Genomic DNA, 18,278 nt, shown 5'->3' with positions numbered 1-18,278 from the left:
TGAGCATATTGTAAACTATAAGCAGGATCAACTAAAAGTAAGCGTAAAGGAGTACATAAGGAATCTACTTAAAGGAACCCAGAAACAGTCTTGGCAGTTTTGTACACCAAGTCAATAGAGTAGGTCCTTGTGATCATGAATGGCCGATTGTAGGTGCCCTATGTAAACCATGTAATTTATTATTAGGCTTTAAACATGTGCATGATTACAGATCACAGCAACATCGCTTCCCACATTCCCAACTATGTCTGCCCATTTTATATAGAATGGATGAGCGGTTGGACTGGCTTCCCACTTGATTCCGTAAGATTACATGAAACATGCCACTGCGTTAAGCTTCTTTATAATAGCATATGTATGCGTAGTAATTTCGGTACCTATAAAAATAAAAACACAGATAAGTTTAGACATTTCTTCAAACTACTGGCACACTTCCACCTGAGAATGTGAATCGTCAGCTACAGCTGTTGTCTGTACACATGCATATGTAGGTACGCATGTTTGAAGGAAGGAATGGCAGAAAATAAAAAGTTTGCTCCGAAAGGCTGGGCTTTATGGAAGCTTTGTGGCGTGGCACATACGAAGGTGAGGAGTGACAAAAAATTCAATAAAATTCATTGATACATAATACAGTGGCAACGGCCGCTGGTGGGACGTAGAGGAGTTACCTTGAATGAATATAGGTGGAGAAAATGGCTCCTTCGGCTGGCAGAAACATGATTGCTAATGTGCAGGGAGTAAACGGTGGTGACTGCACGCTGTAGAAAATGTGAGTATTGCACATAAACTTTATTTTGAGGGCATTCCCACCACCAATAATAACAAAAGACATTCTTTCTTCTCATGATCAGGGTACCCTGTAAGTAATTGACCTTGATAAACCTACTCTTGCACAGATTCTAGAGGCTGACTGCCAGTCATCAATGGAAATGCCATGAGATGGAAATTTACAGAAGAATCAAAATGGGTTGGAGTGCATACGGCAGGCATTACCAAATTCGTGACAGGAAGCTTACTGCTATCCTTGAAAAGACAAGTGTACAATCATCGCCTTGTACCTGTACTAACATACGGGGCAGTAACGAGGAGGTTAACAAAGAAACTTGAGAAGACATTTAGGAGCTCACAATGAGCGGTGCAATAAAAAATTTTACAGATAACGTTAGGAGACAGGTAGGTAGTGGTGTGGGTTAGAGAGTGAACAGGGGTAGCTAATATTCTAGTTGACGTTAAGAGAAAAAAAATGAAGCTGGGCAGGCCATGTAGTTTGTAGGGCAGATAACCGTTTGTCTATTAGAGTTACAGAATGGGTCCCAAGGGAACGGAAGCGTAGTCAAGAATAGCGTGAAAGTAGGTGGTTTGATGAAAATAAGAAATTTGCAGGCACAAGAAGCAATAAGCTGGCGCCAGATGGGTTATTGGAGATCGCATGCCAACTATAATTTGTAATGCTTAGCAGTTTGACAGAAACTTCTAGAAAATAGGTGCTCACAAACAGCACGATATCTTGCTGAGACCTCGCCAATGACCTATATGTCCTTTGTCCTGCAGTGGGCATAAAAATAGGCTAATGATGAATGAGACAAAATGCGTCGGTAAGAGGCGAGGGAGCATGCTCAATTCAAGTCAACCAGAAGTCGACGACGCTCACTTCACCGCACGATATTGAGCCCAAGGAGGCATGACATAGCCTTGGCCGCACGGAATAGAAGTTGAAGGGGAATGCTGCAGCTTCAGATGGAGGAGGGTATTGCGTAAGCACTTGTAGCTCTTTAATATAGCGTGCTGACAGAAATATTTGCGAGAAAGCATTCTTTGAGAGATATTCTGACAACAGTAGTTTCAGAGACCAATGAAAACAGACATAGTATAGAACCCCCATACTGTTTTTTGTTTATTTAATACACTTGGTAAAGTTTGTATGATGCAATACTTTTGTAATATTCACTCTGGGGCACATTTTTAAGTTGCAAAATTAAAGCCTCTGATAACATGGTATTTGAGCGCTCCACATTAAGTGTGAAACCTAAATGTGGCTGGTGTCCTCAAGTTGGATGGACACGACATTGTGCATCCTGTCCAAGCTTACAATTTTTAGCTTTCTGTTGTGTTGCATTTCGCCACTTATGATACGGGGTTCTTGTTAACGACCTATCAAATCCTGGAGTAAGTTATTGCCCTAAAATGTAATGCCCTTTCATTTTATGTGTTCCCAGTATCTTGATGTCATCGATATTCCAGCCATCTTTCAGTATTCTCCAGCCACCTTTTAGTATTCTTCAGGGGTGCTACTGACAGTGACACATTTTAGTATACCACCTCTTGGTAGCTTATATTTTCGTCCAACATAGTACTTACTCCTTATGTATCATTGCTATCATCTGGTTTAGGTATATATTTTACACACTTTACAGCGAAAGTAACTATACAGCCGTGTCACATATACCCTTTGTCATTGACCACACCATCGACTACATCGTATCATCTTTTTGCCGCTCTTTGGCCTTCCCTGGCCCTTGCGTCATAAAACTCCATTGATCATCATCATCATCGTCATGAGGACAAAGTGAGAGCAAGATGCACTTTTCACAGCAGGGCTCATAGCGCATCTTTCCACGAGTAGTCTCAAGAACAAAAACACTTTTCTTAATCCAGCAGGCTGTATAGACAAGGCAGGACTCCAAAAAAGTAAGACTCATTTCTGGACTGCTAACTGAATTCTGTGTTAGACACTGAGCATTCCTGAATAAAAAATACTCTTACATGTGTGTATAGGAGGAATGAGCATTCCAAGATGGCCATGAGCTAACTTATAGTCCTAACAAACTGTACACAATGAAAAAAAAAAAAACGAAAAAAAAACACAAATATGACATATTACTTGATTACCAACTAAATTTTCAATGGTGAGTTTGAGTTATATACATAGTAACATGGAAACAATCGTGAAAAAAATAACAATGCGAGTGCAGGTGTCCATAGGTAATCTTCTCCAATCTTGCTGCAAAGATAATTTCATTTGTTGATGTAATCAACACCAACAGAGAAGTCCCACACATTTTGCAATCTTTTTTTATGGCGAGAAGAGCATGTGTAATCATGTTTTTATACAAACGCGGGCTGGTTTCGGCAACCGTAGGGCTCAGTGGGGGGACCATCAAGCCATGCATCAAAATTTAGTCTCCCGTGATGTAGGTCAACTGCATGCACATGGTGTCGTCGGGTCTAGTTGATGCTAGTCTATGACCACAAAAGGGTGCCTGATGGCCTTCTTTCGATGTTCAGGAGTAACACAGTTGTGGAACAATATTGATTCCTCGTGCAGGATGGTCAAGGACTTCATGAGCAAGGACAACGTGATGCAGATCCGCAAGCTGCTCAAGCTCCTCGGCCAGGACTTCACCCTGGCACACAATCCCAATAGCCGCAAGGGAGGCCTCATCGGGCTTGCTGCCATGGCCATCGCTCTAGGCAAAGTGAGCTGAGAAGTGTGCAAACTTTGCCCATGTGTGAAGTTTTTTTCAGATTATCTGTACAGCACATGATTTTTAGGGTGTTCGAATAGGAGCATTTTGTAATCTAAGGCTGAAAATTTTGTTGCTTTTATATGTAGACAAAGAAGCACGGAAAGGAAATTCGTCGAAGAAAATAATTTCATCCCTTTTGTTTATTCAGTGCTTTTTGGAAATTCATCGCATTGGTTAACTTTTAGCCGAGCAAAATGTGAAAGGTCAATCCGATTTCTGGTTGGCTTACAAGGGAAACTTTAGGAGGCTCCTTGAGCATTGCAAACAGATGAGCGTGGTGTGTAGATCGCACAGGGACAATAATTTCGGCAAGTTATTACACCACTGTACCCCGTGAAAGCAGCTGAAAATTCAAACGAAAGCCCACACACCCTTGTTCTTGGACTTCCTGCCAGCAGCAGCGACTGAGAAGCACATATCAGTACACAAGCTCAAGCCATCTGTTTCGAGAGTGAAAGCTTCGGTGGACGAACCGAGCTGTCTTTTATTTTTATTTGTGTGTACCACAGCTCCATGGAAGAAGCTATTGGAGAGATGGGCAATATGATGTAGAAAACATTAACTAAAAAAATGTAGCTGAGGGGGAGCATAGTACTAACAGAATAAGTTGTAACAACACATTCCTTAATATACAGGGTGTGCCAGCTGTCATACACAAAGCTTTAAAAAACATGGATCACTATACGCTAAGAAAACCAAGTGTATGTGGTTTGAAGGGAACTCTAGTTGAGAAACTGGCAGTAAATTTTTGTGAAAAGGTATTAGGGTAACTTTTATTTGGTGTTTTAATTGTTGAAATGTTAACTAGGGGAGTTGTAGAAATTGTAAGGGAGGTCAGAATGAGGTGTTTCCTGCAAGCTATTCATCGCTTGTTTATTTTTTCTACTGAAGAGAGAAAGCCTGTGAATTATAAAGAAAACCATGTCAAAAGTTTTCTAAATGCATGGGTTACAGACACACAACATTTGTAACAAATGCGAATTTTTCTACTACATGCAATAATTGTTTTGTCCAGTATCACGTGTGTGTACTATTACAAATGCACTGTGTTGCTTTGCGAACATGTCTTACTTTTATCTTAAGGTTTGTCTTTTTACCTTAGGTTTTGTTTAAGAATATTTTATTTATTGTAACTCGAAACATGTACTGCTGAGACTGCCCAGCCCTGCACACAGGCTGGCAATTCCTTTGTATATATATATATATATATATATATAAATATATATATATATATTTTTTTTTTTCTTTTTTTGGCACGAAGAGTTATTATTATTATTATGCACTCGCATGCAAGGGATAGCAGCACCATCAAACAGTCGCAGCTGAAAACCAAGCGTACCTTTTTTTACAGGGCCTAGAAAGAACATACAGTATGTGGGTTCTTTCAGTACGCATCTTCAGCTCCTGGTCATTATCGCATACCTACATCAAGGAAATGTGCTGCCGTGGCAAGCCTGAGATTAACCGCTTGCTTTCCCACCAAGACTGTTTGATGGTGTCCTGCTACCCTATGTGCGTGTGTGCCTGTGTACTTTGCAGGCTTATCTCTCTGCCAAAAAAAAAATTTAATAAACACGTGATGGGTTTACCTTGAATGAAACATCTAGTTTTGACGCCTGATATGATTCTCTACTACTCCCTAATTGACATCTGGACAATTATAGGAACAATTAAACAGCTAGATAAGTACTTTCAATAAATAAGTGGATGTCAGGGACTAAAAAATTACTGATGGTTTCTCAACAAGGCTTCAGAAAAAATGCGCTTTGTCTTATTCACGTAGAACGGTCCGTCTTTTTTTTAATGCTTCGTGCATGATACCTGGGACAACCTGAAAAACATCGGCAAAATATGTGCGGCAAATATGAACTGAAGTTGAAATGATGACACAATGCCAACAAGTACACTGAAAACTTGGTTGAAGGAAGTGGAGAATGACTCTGGTTATAGACTTCTCATGGTTTTCCATACACGGGGATAAACTGGACTTTTAAGGGCCCGTGGTTGGGTAGTAGACAGTCAAGTATTTCGAGCGAATAAATGCATTTACAAAGGAAATGTCAAACTGCTTGGGAAACAAATCCAATATGGCAGGGACTACCTGTCTCATCACATGGCATGGTGCACATGCACCGGCTCGCAGGACTCGGCGCTGTACGTGGACGACCTGGTCAAGCCAATCCTGGCCTGCCTGAGCGACTCTGAGAGTCGCGTCCGGTACTACGCCTGTGAGGCGCTCTACAATGTCGTCAAGGTGGCACGTGGCGCCGTCCTCCCCAACTTCAATGACATCTTCGACTGCCTCAGCAAGGTGCGTTGCTGTTGCCGGGATGGTGAAAGGGTTGGTTCCTGCAAAGGAAAGCTTTCCTTATGTGGAGTCGGATGGGTTTAGATGCTATAATCTGTATAGTAGTGGTGATGGTTGGACTGGAAAGGAGGTTGTGGACAGCAAGAAGGGGGAGAAGGGTGGCGCCGAGAAAAGGTGAGCGGAGAGCTAGTAATGTGCGCCGATAGGTCGCTGCAAGCAGCGACGTTATCGAGCCATGGCTGCAGAGTTGAGACGCCAGGGTGTCATTGTGCACCAACGCTTAATTGGCTGTAGTAGTGGAGTAAGTGTGAAACCTTAGCTTACAGCGATTCGCACTGCGCGCGGTTTCTCCCTGTGAAAAGCTACGGAGGAAAGCTGAGTTCTTGAATGAAAATGTGAAACGCCGATAACGCCTAGTTTTTTAGTAGTTATGATCTCTTTCATGTAGTACAGCCTCAAACGAATGTTTGAAGACAACGTGCTCCGAGAAAGTTTAGTGTTTTGATAGCCTAGACATGAGAGCCTGAAAATCTGTCTTGCAATGCACGTCGACTTGTTGGACAAATGTAGCTAATGACTATTCAAGGCTGGATTGCCTCTGTGAAATGAAGTTTTGAGTTTCTGCTGATGCCATCATCTGCAAATGTTTGCTTGTGTTAGTATCTTATGTTCTTTTTTTTTTTAGTCGCAATGGTTTCACGATCTAGGAGCACTTTTCGTCTTCTTGATGTGCAGCTGCATCCCTGTATTTACCTCTGGTTGCTCTTGTAGTATGCATTTAAAATCACCGCTTGCTGTCTCTTTATTTTTACATTAATTCCTAGCAACACTTTCTGCGGAGTCTAATAATGGAACTAATTTACTGCAAAGGTTGATCAGAATGCTAGTCTTTGCAATGTGATTATGTATTTTTATGTTCTACTCCCTGCTGTAGTGCATTTTGTGCCATGATAGTGTGTGAAGTAAATGAAAGTGAAGCTGTATGTTTAATCTGTACTGTATTTAATCGTGTCATGCCACTCAGATTTTTTATTCACCCTTGTCTCTCTCTCTGCACTCTAGCTGGCTGCTGATTCTGACCAGAATGTCAAGAATGGCTCGGAGCTCCTCGACCGCCTTCTCAAGGTTGGAAGAGCACAAATTCATGTGGCGTGCTTTAATATCTTAAAGGGCAGCTGAATCACTTTTCAAAAAAAGGGTGCTTTCAACGAATTATTGATGATTATTGTGGTTTATTGGCGCAAGTGTGGCCAAAAAGCGCCAAGACGATGGTAATGACTTGTTAGTGGTACAGTAAAACCTCGATAATTCGAAGGTCGCCGGACCGCGAAAATTCTTCGAATTAAGCGGATTTTCGAATTAACCGAAATGAATAATAAAAAAAGAAAACAAGCAAGAACTTGCCGCAAAAAGAAATCACCTTTATTTTCCATGTCCGAGAAAAATTACTCAAAGTAATCACCGATGCGGGATTACTTGGCGCGCTGGTTCGCCGCCCCTAGTGCCATGCTCTCCAGCTGGCTCAAAAAAACGTAGCATACAAATATCACCCGCACTGCACTCAACAAAGTTGCGGACGATGTTCACGGAATCGATAACTGCCGCGAAAGCGGGCGTGGTGGTGCTTGACTCCAAAAATTTGGACTTGCTGGATATTCCGGACTTCAAAAATGCACCATGAGGGTTCCCATTGAGTTCATGCATTTTCGCACCCAATTTTTCGGACGGATTGAGACCCCAAAGTTCGATTTTGCGGACTAAATCGCTCTTTCATGCCGCGCTACCCAATCCTGGAGGCCGCCATGTTGGATTTTGCACTGGCTTGAATTCCAGTGGCTCGCTATATGCCTCCAAGATTGGAACGCGCGTTATCAATAGAGAGCTCGCGCAATCCTCCAGTCTCGGAGGCCATGCCATCGTTGTAACCATTTATTGTGGGATTTTTTTTTTTTTTTTTATTGCGACAGCAATTATTTGGACACTTCAAGCGGATTTTCGCCGTCGGCGTCGCCGCCCTGAGGATCCATACAAAGTCCAAGGGCGATAAAATCATCGCCGCGCGCCCGCCGTATGTGCGAGTGACAGCGCGCGGGGGACGCGCGCTTTTATGGAGAGCGAACGCACGGCGGAGCGTAAACGCGACTTCCTCCCTCGTGCGAAAGGCCGTGGGGGTATGGGAGGGGGGGAGGGGGGGGGGGGGCGACTTCTACTCTTCTAACAACTGGGTACTTAGCGCCGGAGCGGTTTCTCGCGTTCACCGTATCTTGAACGCGATCTCCAGACGGCTCTGGCTCTCGCCGCTCAGTTTCCGTTGAAGCGATATAGACCGCACGAACTTTCGCTCGCTGCGGCGGCCGCGCTCGCTCGCTCGTGCGCGCTGACACCACGCGTGTTAATTCAGTGTTTTTTTTTTTTTTCCCCTCAATTTTCGGTTGCTATTTTGAACGTGGCGTGTACACTGAGCAGGTGTCTCGGAGACCCATGTCTCAGTGATCGGCGCTACCTCCTGTACCTTCGCGAGAGCTAAGCGGTGCGAAGCTCGTTTCTTGGATCTCCATGGCGAACTCCGTTGGCGGAGATCGCCAACGCGGTGGCGTTCGTGTCGACTGTACACGGAGCCGACGTCATTGCTGCGCAAATCCAAGCAAGTCGATCCTCTCCAAGCGTAGTATGAGGCAGGACATTATTAAAGATTTTTTTAAGCCGCACTAATGACTTTTTTTCGGCCGAACAGAGTTTTCCGGACTATTTTTCAGTCCCCACGAGCTCGGAAAATCGGTTGGCGACTGTACGGAGCGCCCTAACCTAACCGCCGCACGTTGCGACTAGCCGGAAACTTCGAATTATCCGAATAGAGCCGCGCGGTCCATTCAAATTATCCGGTAGAATTTGCATAGAGAATGACGGGACCGCTCAAATTCTTCGAATTAACCGAAATTTCGAATTAACCGAGTTCGAATTATCGAGGTTTTACTGTATTAGGATCAAGTCGGGAGACTGCGGTGACCAGCCAGAACTTCCACTTGGTGACGCAGCAGAAGTGATTGAGCTTTTTGTGGTGGCACATGGGAGATGTCATGCTGGAAGAGGAAGTCATGCGGCTGGAAAGCACCATTGCAGCATGAGGGAGCGCAACTTGTTCGATGACATCACAGTATTTGTCGGCCGTGAATTTTCCTTCTAAGCTGACGAGAGGCCCGCAGCCATCCTTTGTCATGCAGCCCCACACGCTGACGACTGTCTATTCTATTAACTGTATTGAGAAGCCTCTGCTTTAGTTTTGCAATAGCGCGTTGTCTGTACTTCCCTTGCCACGGTTCAACAATACGCTGCCTTTCATCGTATGGCACTCGAGCAATCGTGGATTAGTGGCGAACGAAGTGCACACTTAACCTTTTGTGAAGCGGGCAGTGCTTTATGTACGTATCAAGAAGGCGAACAAAAGACAGCAGCGTCATTGCTGCTGTGTCCAGGGTGACATTTGTTTGATTATAGATCAATCCCGTGACTTTCCTTAGCTGGAAGGAAAGTGGCTGCTTTCAAGTACGAACCACGCGAGCTTCTTTTCGCGACGATCGAAGCGAAGCGCGGCACCAAGCGACGAAAGAGCACCGCCCACTACGCCTGCGCGAAACTCGTTGCAGCCGCCGGCCGGCGGTGGCGCAGAGCAGACGCCACGCGCTCCGGTGTTCCCTTTAACAGTGGACCCCTCTGTACCTTGAACTCCACACTGAGGACTGGATTAACAAGTTTGCGATTGCATGCTGCATACTGCACAACTTTTGCATTGACTTCGGAGATCTAGAGCCAGATGAAGCAAACAATGCGGAAACACCTGAAGACATCCAGTGGCACCGAAGCACATGCGATGACAGCGATGCGTCTGCTAAGACAGAGTAATGCACAGGCTGGGCAAAATAAAGTGCAACAAAGTGCTGGCAAAGGTTCTTGAAAAAAGAAAGTGGCACCTGTAAACTACTGTGGGTGCCTGAACAAGCTTGCACTGTTGCGACTTCCTTCTGTACCAGCAGCTAAATTATGGTTATGACCATGTTTGAAGAGAGAAATTTTATTTACGTAATAAAGCGCACTTCAAAAAAAAACTTTGCCCTATCACCCTTTAGATCAATACCAAGAGCACGCTTCATGATATATGTGGTGTTTCATGGCGCAAGGGCCAGTAATGGGCAAAGAACGCTGGCAATGGCGTTATGTACTCAATGATGCAAATAATCACAAAGGGTAACGTGGCTGACTGAAGATATACGCAGCTGTATAGGGCCTAAAACAAGTAGCAACATATAAACATAATAAATTAATGACAATGGCTCGTGAGGTGTGCTGTGAACCAAAAAGATATAACTCTGAAGAAGTGAAATACTAAAACGTATATACTATACAGTAGCACTACTACCTCACCGAGGTCCTTAAGCGCAACGGCCTGGAGGCAGGTGCTCTACATAGTGCTACTATCGCAGCAGGAGCCTCTGACGAGAGGCGATGCTACGATACTTGTCGGCCAATAATTGTAATGCGCCAACATCCTGTAAAAAGTTAAAAACTGATTTTCTGTGAAAAAACGGGTCACTACCAAGGAACATTCCTGGATGACAAGGAATACTGTCGGTAGGCTAGAGGGAAGCATTTTTTTTCTTTCAGATTCCACTTTCCACACTCCAGCAGAGTGGAGGACGGTCAGTGTCTGGCCAGCTTTACAGCAGTAGGAGGTTCGCTACCGGTCAACAGATACGAGTGTGTGCCATGGGTATGGCCTATCCTAAGGCGACAGAAAATTACCTCAGTTCGCCATATTTTTGTTATTGATGGAAGACTCAGTGTCCCACATCTGTTGCCAATGTCTGCCAAGTTGTTTTCGCAGAAATGGCTTTAGCTGTGTGGCTGGCATATCTATGAAAGAGTTGCCAGCTTTCGTTGCACTGGATGTGGCAGTAGCATCTGCAAGCAGTAGCCTTGATTCCTATGTGCCCAAGAGCACGCTTCAAAGCCACATTATTTATGTTGCTTTGCTTTTGCTATGTATAGTTCTTTATTGTAAGCGAGCTTTTGCTTTTGACAGCGCTGTTTTTCATGAAATCTTACAGCTCTCGCTTGTTTCCGTGCTTGTACATGCACCATTACTTAAAAAAAAAAAAGTTCAATTCTTGTAATCTCGTACTTGAAGGACAAGTCTTGGCTTTGGCTTCGATTCTTCAACTGGTGGCGTATTTCAGGATGAGGCAGCAGAAGTGCCTGCTTTAGAAGTACGCTCCAATACCGATTCCTCCAGCTCCTCTGGCTCGCTTGATGGAGTGCTTGAACCGCGGACAGTGTATTTCTTGACACTATTCCATTGCTATCTCGCAGCTGGGACGGTTCAATACTGTCATCGAGCCACTGTACTCTTTCTATTTCGTCCTCATAAGGGTCATTATTGGTGAATTACCAGACTTGCTTTTCAGCAATGGCATCCAACTTCCTTCTCATTACTGCTTTATAACGGCTTCAGCATTGGTCGCCTGTCCTCACGACACCCAATGTCTCTTTCATGTAACTGCACTGGAAGAGTTTATGTATATGAACTTTTTCATGGGACCTATTAGGAGAAATATTGCTTATAGTAGTGGAGGAGAAGCTTTGTTTGTCCTGAGTACACTCACAGCTTGTACCTGTAAAACACGACTTCTGTGATCTTGTACACACATTACAAATAGACATTAATGAAACGTCAACTTACTGCAATTCTCATTTCATGATTATGCTCCTTCATTCCTGCACTCCCGAAAAAAAAACTATGCAGTGTAGCCCATCACTGAAATATTTGCGTGCACTGCAGATTTAGCACATGAAATTTGTTACCATTGAATTCAGTAACTTCAGTTTGGACATTTCGTGCTTCAGCGTGTGCCATTGCTATCACTGCACTGTGAATAAACTTGCTAGTGCGACCACTTACGTGCACTGCCACACATTCCAGCTGTTTTCAAGGCGTGGAATGGTTCGATACTTTGCAGACTCGGTTGCAGCGCATGATCTACACACTGCACTGTCTACCACCAATGCCCAACCTAGTGAGGGGGCCCTTAAATAGTGCGCACTTTCTACTGCACAGTAAAACTGCAGCATATCAAATAACATTGTCAAGCATTTGGATGAAGTGATAATGGATGTCGTCAAAGTGACTAATCGTGTCAAAGTGACAAGTGAAACCATGACGAGCATGACAATTGTGACAACCTACAAGTTGTTATTCAGTGTGCTACAATATCACACAAGCAGCAGGGGCTGGAGTTAGTATCCTGCAGTGTTGCTTCGTACACAGCGGCTATGCTGAGCCTCAGCTACATTTCCAGGTCTTAAACGTACAATTGCGCAACACAAATGAAGTAGGGTCCAATTACCTCCTTTGCATCGATATAACAATAACCTTAAATCTCAACGCCTTTATGACGTAGATTATTTAGAACATCTTTCCGCCTCAAGTCCGTTGAGCGGGGTGTACTGCGACTACGTAATGTATCCAATCATTCGGTTTTTATAATTCATGAATCACAAACACCAAAACTTCTTGAGGCTAAGGTGGCTAAAGTACCTGCGCTTTTGGAGACTGGTATGTCCTTTTCACGCTTCGAGTGTATGGACAGGAGATCACCGCTAAGTGCCTCCCATTCTTCCGGGTTAGACTGACGCGAGAAACAAGCACTCGAGACGGGGCGAGGCCGAGGTACGACGTCTTCAAGCACCCTCGCATCCAAGCCTGCACAAGAAAAGGACACAAGTAAGCGCAAGGAAGTATGAACAAAAAGACGGCATTTAAAATCTCACGGTGCCGGGAACGGGAGAAAACCGGACAAAGCAGCACGTGGTAAGAATTGATGCCGCGCAAATTCTGAACCACGTGTAAAAGCGAGAAGTCTTCTTTAGAGCCATCCATCGAAAAAAAAAAAAAAAAAAAAAAAAGGTTTCGTACATTCGAAACAAACTCCACTCACAGTTAGCGGACGAGCCATTGAACAAGGCGCATTCGCAGAATGGAAAAGTTTCGATGTGCACAAACCAAAACACGAGCACGTTTTCTTCGCCAAGGTTGACCGCTTGAATCGTGCGTCTTTACGAGTAACACAGCAGCGCCATTTGGGTAAGACGTGCAACTACTACTTAGAAGATATTTGGTATTTACGGTTTATTCGGTCTCTGTAAACACTGAAGAAATTAAAATGTTACTTGAAGCAAAAGTGTTACTTTTAAAACTTAGCAAGGTGACAAAAGTTGAGCGACTATGAGAAGAAAATTGGCGTTAAAAGTTCAGTTTCGATTCCGATTCTCTCTTGTCTGCTATCGACAGCCGGTGCGGAATGGAGGAGTGGCAGCTTTCAGTCGTTTCGCTCGATATGCGCAATACGCGCGATAACATGACGCGCACCGCAAGCACGCCCACGTAGGGCTGTTATCGTGCAGCTATTGAAAGTTCAGCATTATCGGGTATGCCGCTATCGCATGTGAACCTGAGCTTGTCGGGAAAGCAGCAGAACGACGCGATGCCGGGCGTCGTGCGGGCCACAGGGATGAGATTATCCTGGAAGACTTGGTAAGCGATTTCGAGCTCGTCTTGCGTATGCGCGCCGGTCTCTTATCGCAGCAGTCGCTGGCAGTTGTAACGGTTTCTTCTATGACAGCAAATGTCGCGGTTTCTACATGATGCGGCAGAAAGCACTCTCTCGCGCGCGCGCGTTTAATTTGTGCGCTCGCGACGTCACAAAGAAAGAAAACGAGAGAAAAACTCGCTGGTGCGAATATTGACTTGCAAGGCCAAAGTCGCCGCTACTTTTGAAACGATAAATTGCCTGCGTTGTCGGATACAGTTCGCCGTCTTCTTCCTATCCATAGACATCTCGTTTGACGCTCTTCCAATAACCTGCAAGGGTGTGACGCAGTGCAGTGAAGCCGGCATTGGGTTGTTAACTTGTTTGGTTGTATGTTTCGCAATGATGAGCGGCGTGTTGCTGTATAAACATATAGCAGCAGCGGCGTTGCTTGCTCGCATGCGGTGCTTTTATGGTCACATGGTGATCAGCAAAATATATCTTTCCAGTTGCCTGAGTGTCGGTCAATAATTGGTAAAGAAATACCGCGTTAATACTTGTTTTCATTGATTTCCACCTCAAAGGCCTGAAGGCATATAAGGGGGAGGGCTCCATTCGACGTGACAATATCAGAACATAACGAACACAACATCAAAAATAGAGAGAGGGAAAAAAAGAAATTACAAAAAGAACAACGTTAATTGTGTCAGTAGGGTAACAATAAAAAAAAGGTAATGTGGGTTAATTGGAGTAGAGGAGAGTGCGTTCAAAAGATTAGACAAGTTGGTTATAAGTTAACATTACCGGGAATGATTGAACAATTTTTTCGGGGAGGTTATTCTTGGGTTAATGGGTCCGGGATGAATGAAGTGTTGATATTGCAGATGTCATGGGTGATAATGCGTGTTATGAGACGTACCACTGGAGTTTAAGCGGTTAGTACTTACCTAGCCTACCTAATTGCTACACGACGTGAACAAATTTGCGCAGTGTCATGACTCATGACGTCACGACGATGACCCCAGGTCTGGTTTCAAGACGACTTTTGTGTCAAATTGTGTTAGAAACGTGTAGTATTGACACGCGTACTTGTTATATTTCGCGGGTGACCATGTTTCACCGTCTAACAAGTGTTATCGCCCAGCGCAGGACGTGTCTGTATGTATCGGAAACTTCTCGAATGCTATAGATGGTTCTATCCGTAATATGTTGCCACCGAAGCTTGTGCAATCTGATTGTATGCGCGACGCGAATTGTGTAGTACTCTTGAAGACACGCGGGCACCAGTGGTTACTGTAGAACCTTCGATGACTCATCTATAAAAGCCGACGCGCTTGACTCGCTGATCAGTTTTCGACGATCGCCGACTGTGTTCGCCGCTATAGCTGAGCTGTCAGTGTAACTTGCTTTGGGGCACAAGTTCGACCAATAAAAATTTGTATAGTTTCGTCATTCACAGTTTTGCTGCTTTATTATTCACCGTCAATACGTGACAGTATAAGCTCTCTACAACTTCAAAAAGTATGTTTCAGTACTCAAAGGGTAGTACTAAAGAGAAACAATGAATCAATTTAGATGGATAAAATATTCTCGTGAAAACTCTGATTTCGTCGATTTCGCGCGAATATGTTAATTACTGGAAGAGACGGGGCGCTCTAAGTGTGATTTTTACATTTCGCGCTAAAGCCCCAAGCGCGGGCATTTCAGTGTGACGTCACGGATGGCGAAGGATTTATGTTTTTTTAGCATTTTGCCCGTTCCGGCTCAGTAAATGCTATTGAAACTTCCATAAGTTCAGTCATTGATTTTTTTTTAGAATATGAAGTAGCCCATCTTTACCGATAATACTTTAGGCCCGAGCAGACGACGTCAAAATCCATGACGTCACGGCGAGCTGATGCGTCAATTTCAAGATGGCGTCGCCGCCAGCCTTGAGTGTTTGTGTCGTCTTTTCATGACGACACTCGTCAACCTTTATTGTTCGTGTCGTCAGTCATGAGGGGAGTAAATGTTACTCCAATAAGGGAGTTGAGCACGTAGTAAAGTTTTTCTGCGAAATGAAGCAACAAGGACATCCAGGTTTGTGAAACCGCAGGAAAAGTGAGAAGCCGAAAAGGCATGTCGCTAAACCTCTCATAATTTTTTCAATCTTTTTTCTCACAAAAAAAAATTATAATGAGCTCCTCTACCAGATGCTGCCAAAGACCAATACGTCACGAGGAGCTAGTGGCCGCCTGCTTTCCGTTTAATGCGTTAGCATTCGGAGTGTCAAAACGCTGTCACACACACACATGCACACGCACACACACGCACACACACGCACACGCATGCACACACGTACACACACGCACACACACCGAACACACACGAACACCACCCGCACAGCACACACACCAACACACGCACACACACACAACACAACACACACACCAAACACACACACACAACACACACACACACACACACACACACCACACAACACACACACAAATGTGTTTTTTCCGAGCGTGGAAGAAGCCTGCGAATACACGCATAGTGCCTCGAGCGGCCATTCGCGCGCGCGGCAATTCTGCGTGCATTCGCGGGCTTCTTCCACGCTCGGAAAAACACATTTATGTAGCACGTATTGAGCAACAGAAAGCTGTATCGGGAGTTTTTCATGTGCTCTACAATTTTCTCATTGACGCTTTGATAATTAGGACAGTACTTCTCGAGTTAGTAATAATTACAACTACCTAATTGAATCTAAGTAACGAAAAAAATTACTGGCGGCTACTCCACTGTACTGGAAGCAGTGCGCGCTAGGTTTGCTTCGAGTATATAACACCGTTTCTTTCTTTTTTTTAATCGCGCTGCGTGATAGCTGGGACAACCTGTATATATGTACAGGGTTTCATTTTTAAGTTTTACGGAAGTCTTATAAATCGCCTGTGGCAGCTAAGTAGCATAATTCTGATCGTTGAGCCGCCCGGTTATTTGAAGAGACGGATATTACTAGCACGAGAAATCGAAACGCATATTCAACTAATTAACAAAGTTCACTAATTAGCTTCTGAATTAATTACTGGACGGCACATATTGCAATTACGAATTGTAGCCGGTGAGCTTGCAAGACGTATCTACGTGAAAAATAATTTCCAGGATGACACCAGTTTCGAGATATTATTGCCCAAGTGTGGGACGAAATACATGGGCGTTCCAGTTACTTTTGCGCTTCAATGTATAAAACAGCATTTTGTAAAGAAAGTGGTACACACAGTGCATTTTTACGACGAGTTTGATGGCGATATCTGCAAACTGGTGTCATTCTGGAAACATTCCGTGGATACACCTGACAAGCTTACCGGCTACAATCGTATATTGCAATATGTGTAGTAAAGTACTAACTAAGAAGTTAATTAGTGAATTTTTGTTAATTAGTTGAATATGTGTTGCGATTTCTCGTGCTGGTAATGTCGCCTCATCGAATAACCCTGCTCAATCATGAAGAATTATGCTACATGCCACAGGCGATTTTTCTCTCTCTCTCTCATCTCTCTATATATTTCTATATATAATATTATATATATATATATTTATATCATATATAAAGCGAGATATATATAATATCATAGAGAAATGTATAAATGAAAATAAGTGCAGGCGCACGTAGAAAAGGACAAACATTAATTTCGAGGTTTTGGCCGGGGTCCGGCCTTTATCAAGAGTCTTGGTGAAGGCCGGACACTGGCCGAAAACGTAGAAATTAATGTTCTTTCTTTTTACGTGCGCCTACATTTATTATTTATTTATTGTTTATTTATTTATTTATTTATTTATTGATTTTTATTTATTTATATTATTTATTATTATATTATTTTATTTATTTATTTATTTATTAATTATTCAGTGAAGCTGTATATGGCTGGGTTGTGACCATAAGTACGTGCGTCGACAAGGTGTGTAGAAAAAAGTCGCGTCAACAAAATTGAATCCACAGTAGCCTATGTATGTAGGATCCTTAACATAAGTGTCAAAAAGTGATGGCTGACCATTAAGTCACAGTCTACCCACCAATCCACCAATAAAGGTGGATGAAGGAGGTACGGTGGATGAGGGTATATTAAATCTGATTTAGGGCGATTAAGGTGGATTAAGGTTGGCTAAGGTGGATTAAAGTGGATAAAGGAGGATTAAGCAGGACTAGGGTGGATTAAGGTGTATTCAGGGGGATTAAGGTTGATTAAGTGGGATTAAGGTGGATTAGGGCGCATTAGTCTTGCTGCTTTAATTGCATAATATTATAGTCATACCTATAATTAATTTCGTCATTTTAGACGAACACATAACAGCTTCGCTGCTCGTCCTCCTTACAGAGTGGAAGGGCACTAAGTTTATTATTATTTATTTATTTCTTATTTATTTATTTATTTATTTATTATTTATTTATTTAGTTATTATTATTTATACCTCAAATGCCCCACTTAGGGGATTACATGAGGGGTAGGAAATTTATGACCGGAATATAAGTGTTTATGAGCATCCTAGCTTTAAAAAGAGGCCAGTTATCTTTGGCGGAACACTCTGAGAAAGATGGGATGAACCATGCGCAGAGGTGGCCAAGTTCGCTGTTAATATTTGCGCAGTCCAGGTTGTCGTAAAGAGTATAGATCATTTTAATATCGCTTGCACAAGGTGACGCAACCGAAAATGAGCCACGATAAACGGCATTGTCGCTAATACCAGGAAGGTATTTTACAGTGAAGTACATTATGAGAGTGGCCCCTTCGGGCAGCATCAATGAGAGGGCGGGGCGAATAATCTTTTATCATATAAGGCACGTGCAATACAGCATGCGAAAGCATACAGCGGGGATAACTCAGA

The 18,278-nt window shown here is 43.5% G+C and overlaps 1 protein-coding gene across 1 annotated transcript in view; it reads left to right on the top strand.

The window, feature by feature from the left end:
- LOC119458273 (protein VAC14 homolog) overlaps positions 1 to 18,278 on the top strand; it is an 83,901-nt gene that overhangs the window by 1,773 nt on the left and 63,850 nt on the right. The window contains exons 2-4 of the mRNA XM_037720109.2: positions 3,326 to 3,476; positions 5,671 to 5,838; positions 6,898 to 6,960. Coding sequence (XP_037576037.1) covers positions 3,326 to 3,476; positions 5,671 to 5,838; positions 6,898 to 6,960 — 382 coding nt within the window. The remainder of the gene's footprint in view (positions 1 to 3,325; positions 3,477 to 5,670; positions 5,839 to 6,897; positions 6,961 to 18,278) is intronic.

This window comes from Dermacentor silvarum, chromosome 7 (genome assembly GCF_013339745.2).
Source record: "Dermacentor silvarum isolate Dsil-2018 chromosome 7, BIME_Dsil_1.4, whole genome shotgun sequence".
NCBI classification, from domain to species: Eukaryota; Metazoa; Arthropoda; class Arachnida; order Ixodida; family Ixodidae; genus Dermacentor; species Dermacentor silvarum.
This window is presented reverse-complemented; position numbering and strand designations above follow the sequence as displayed.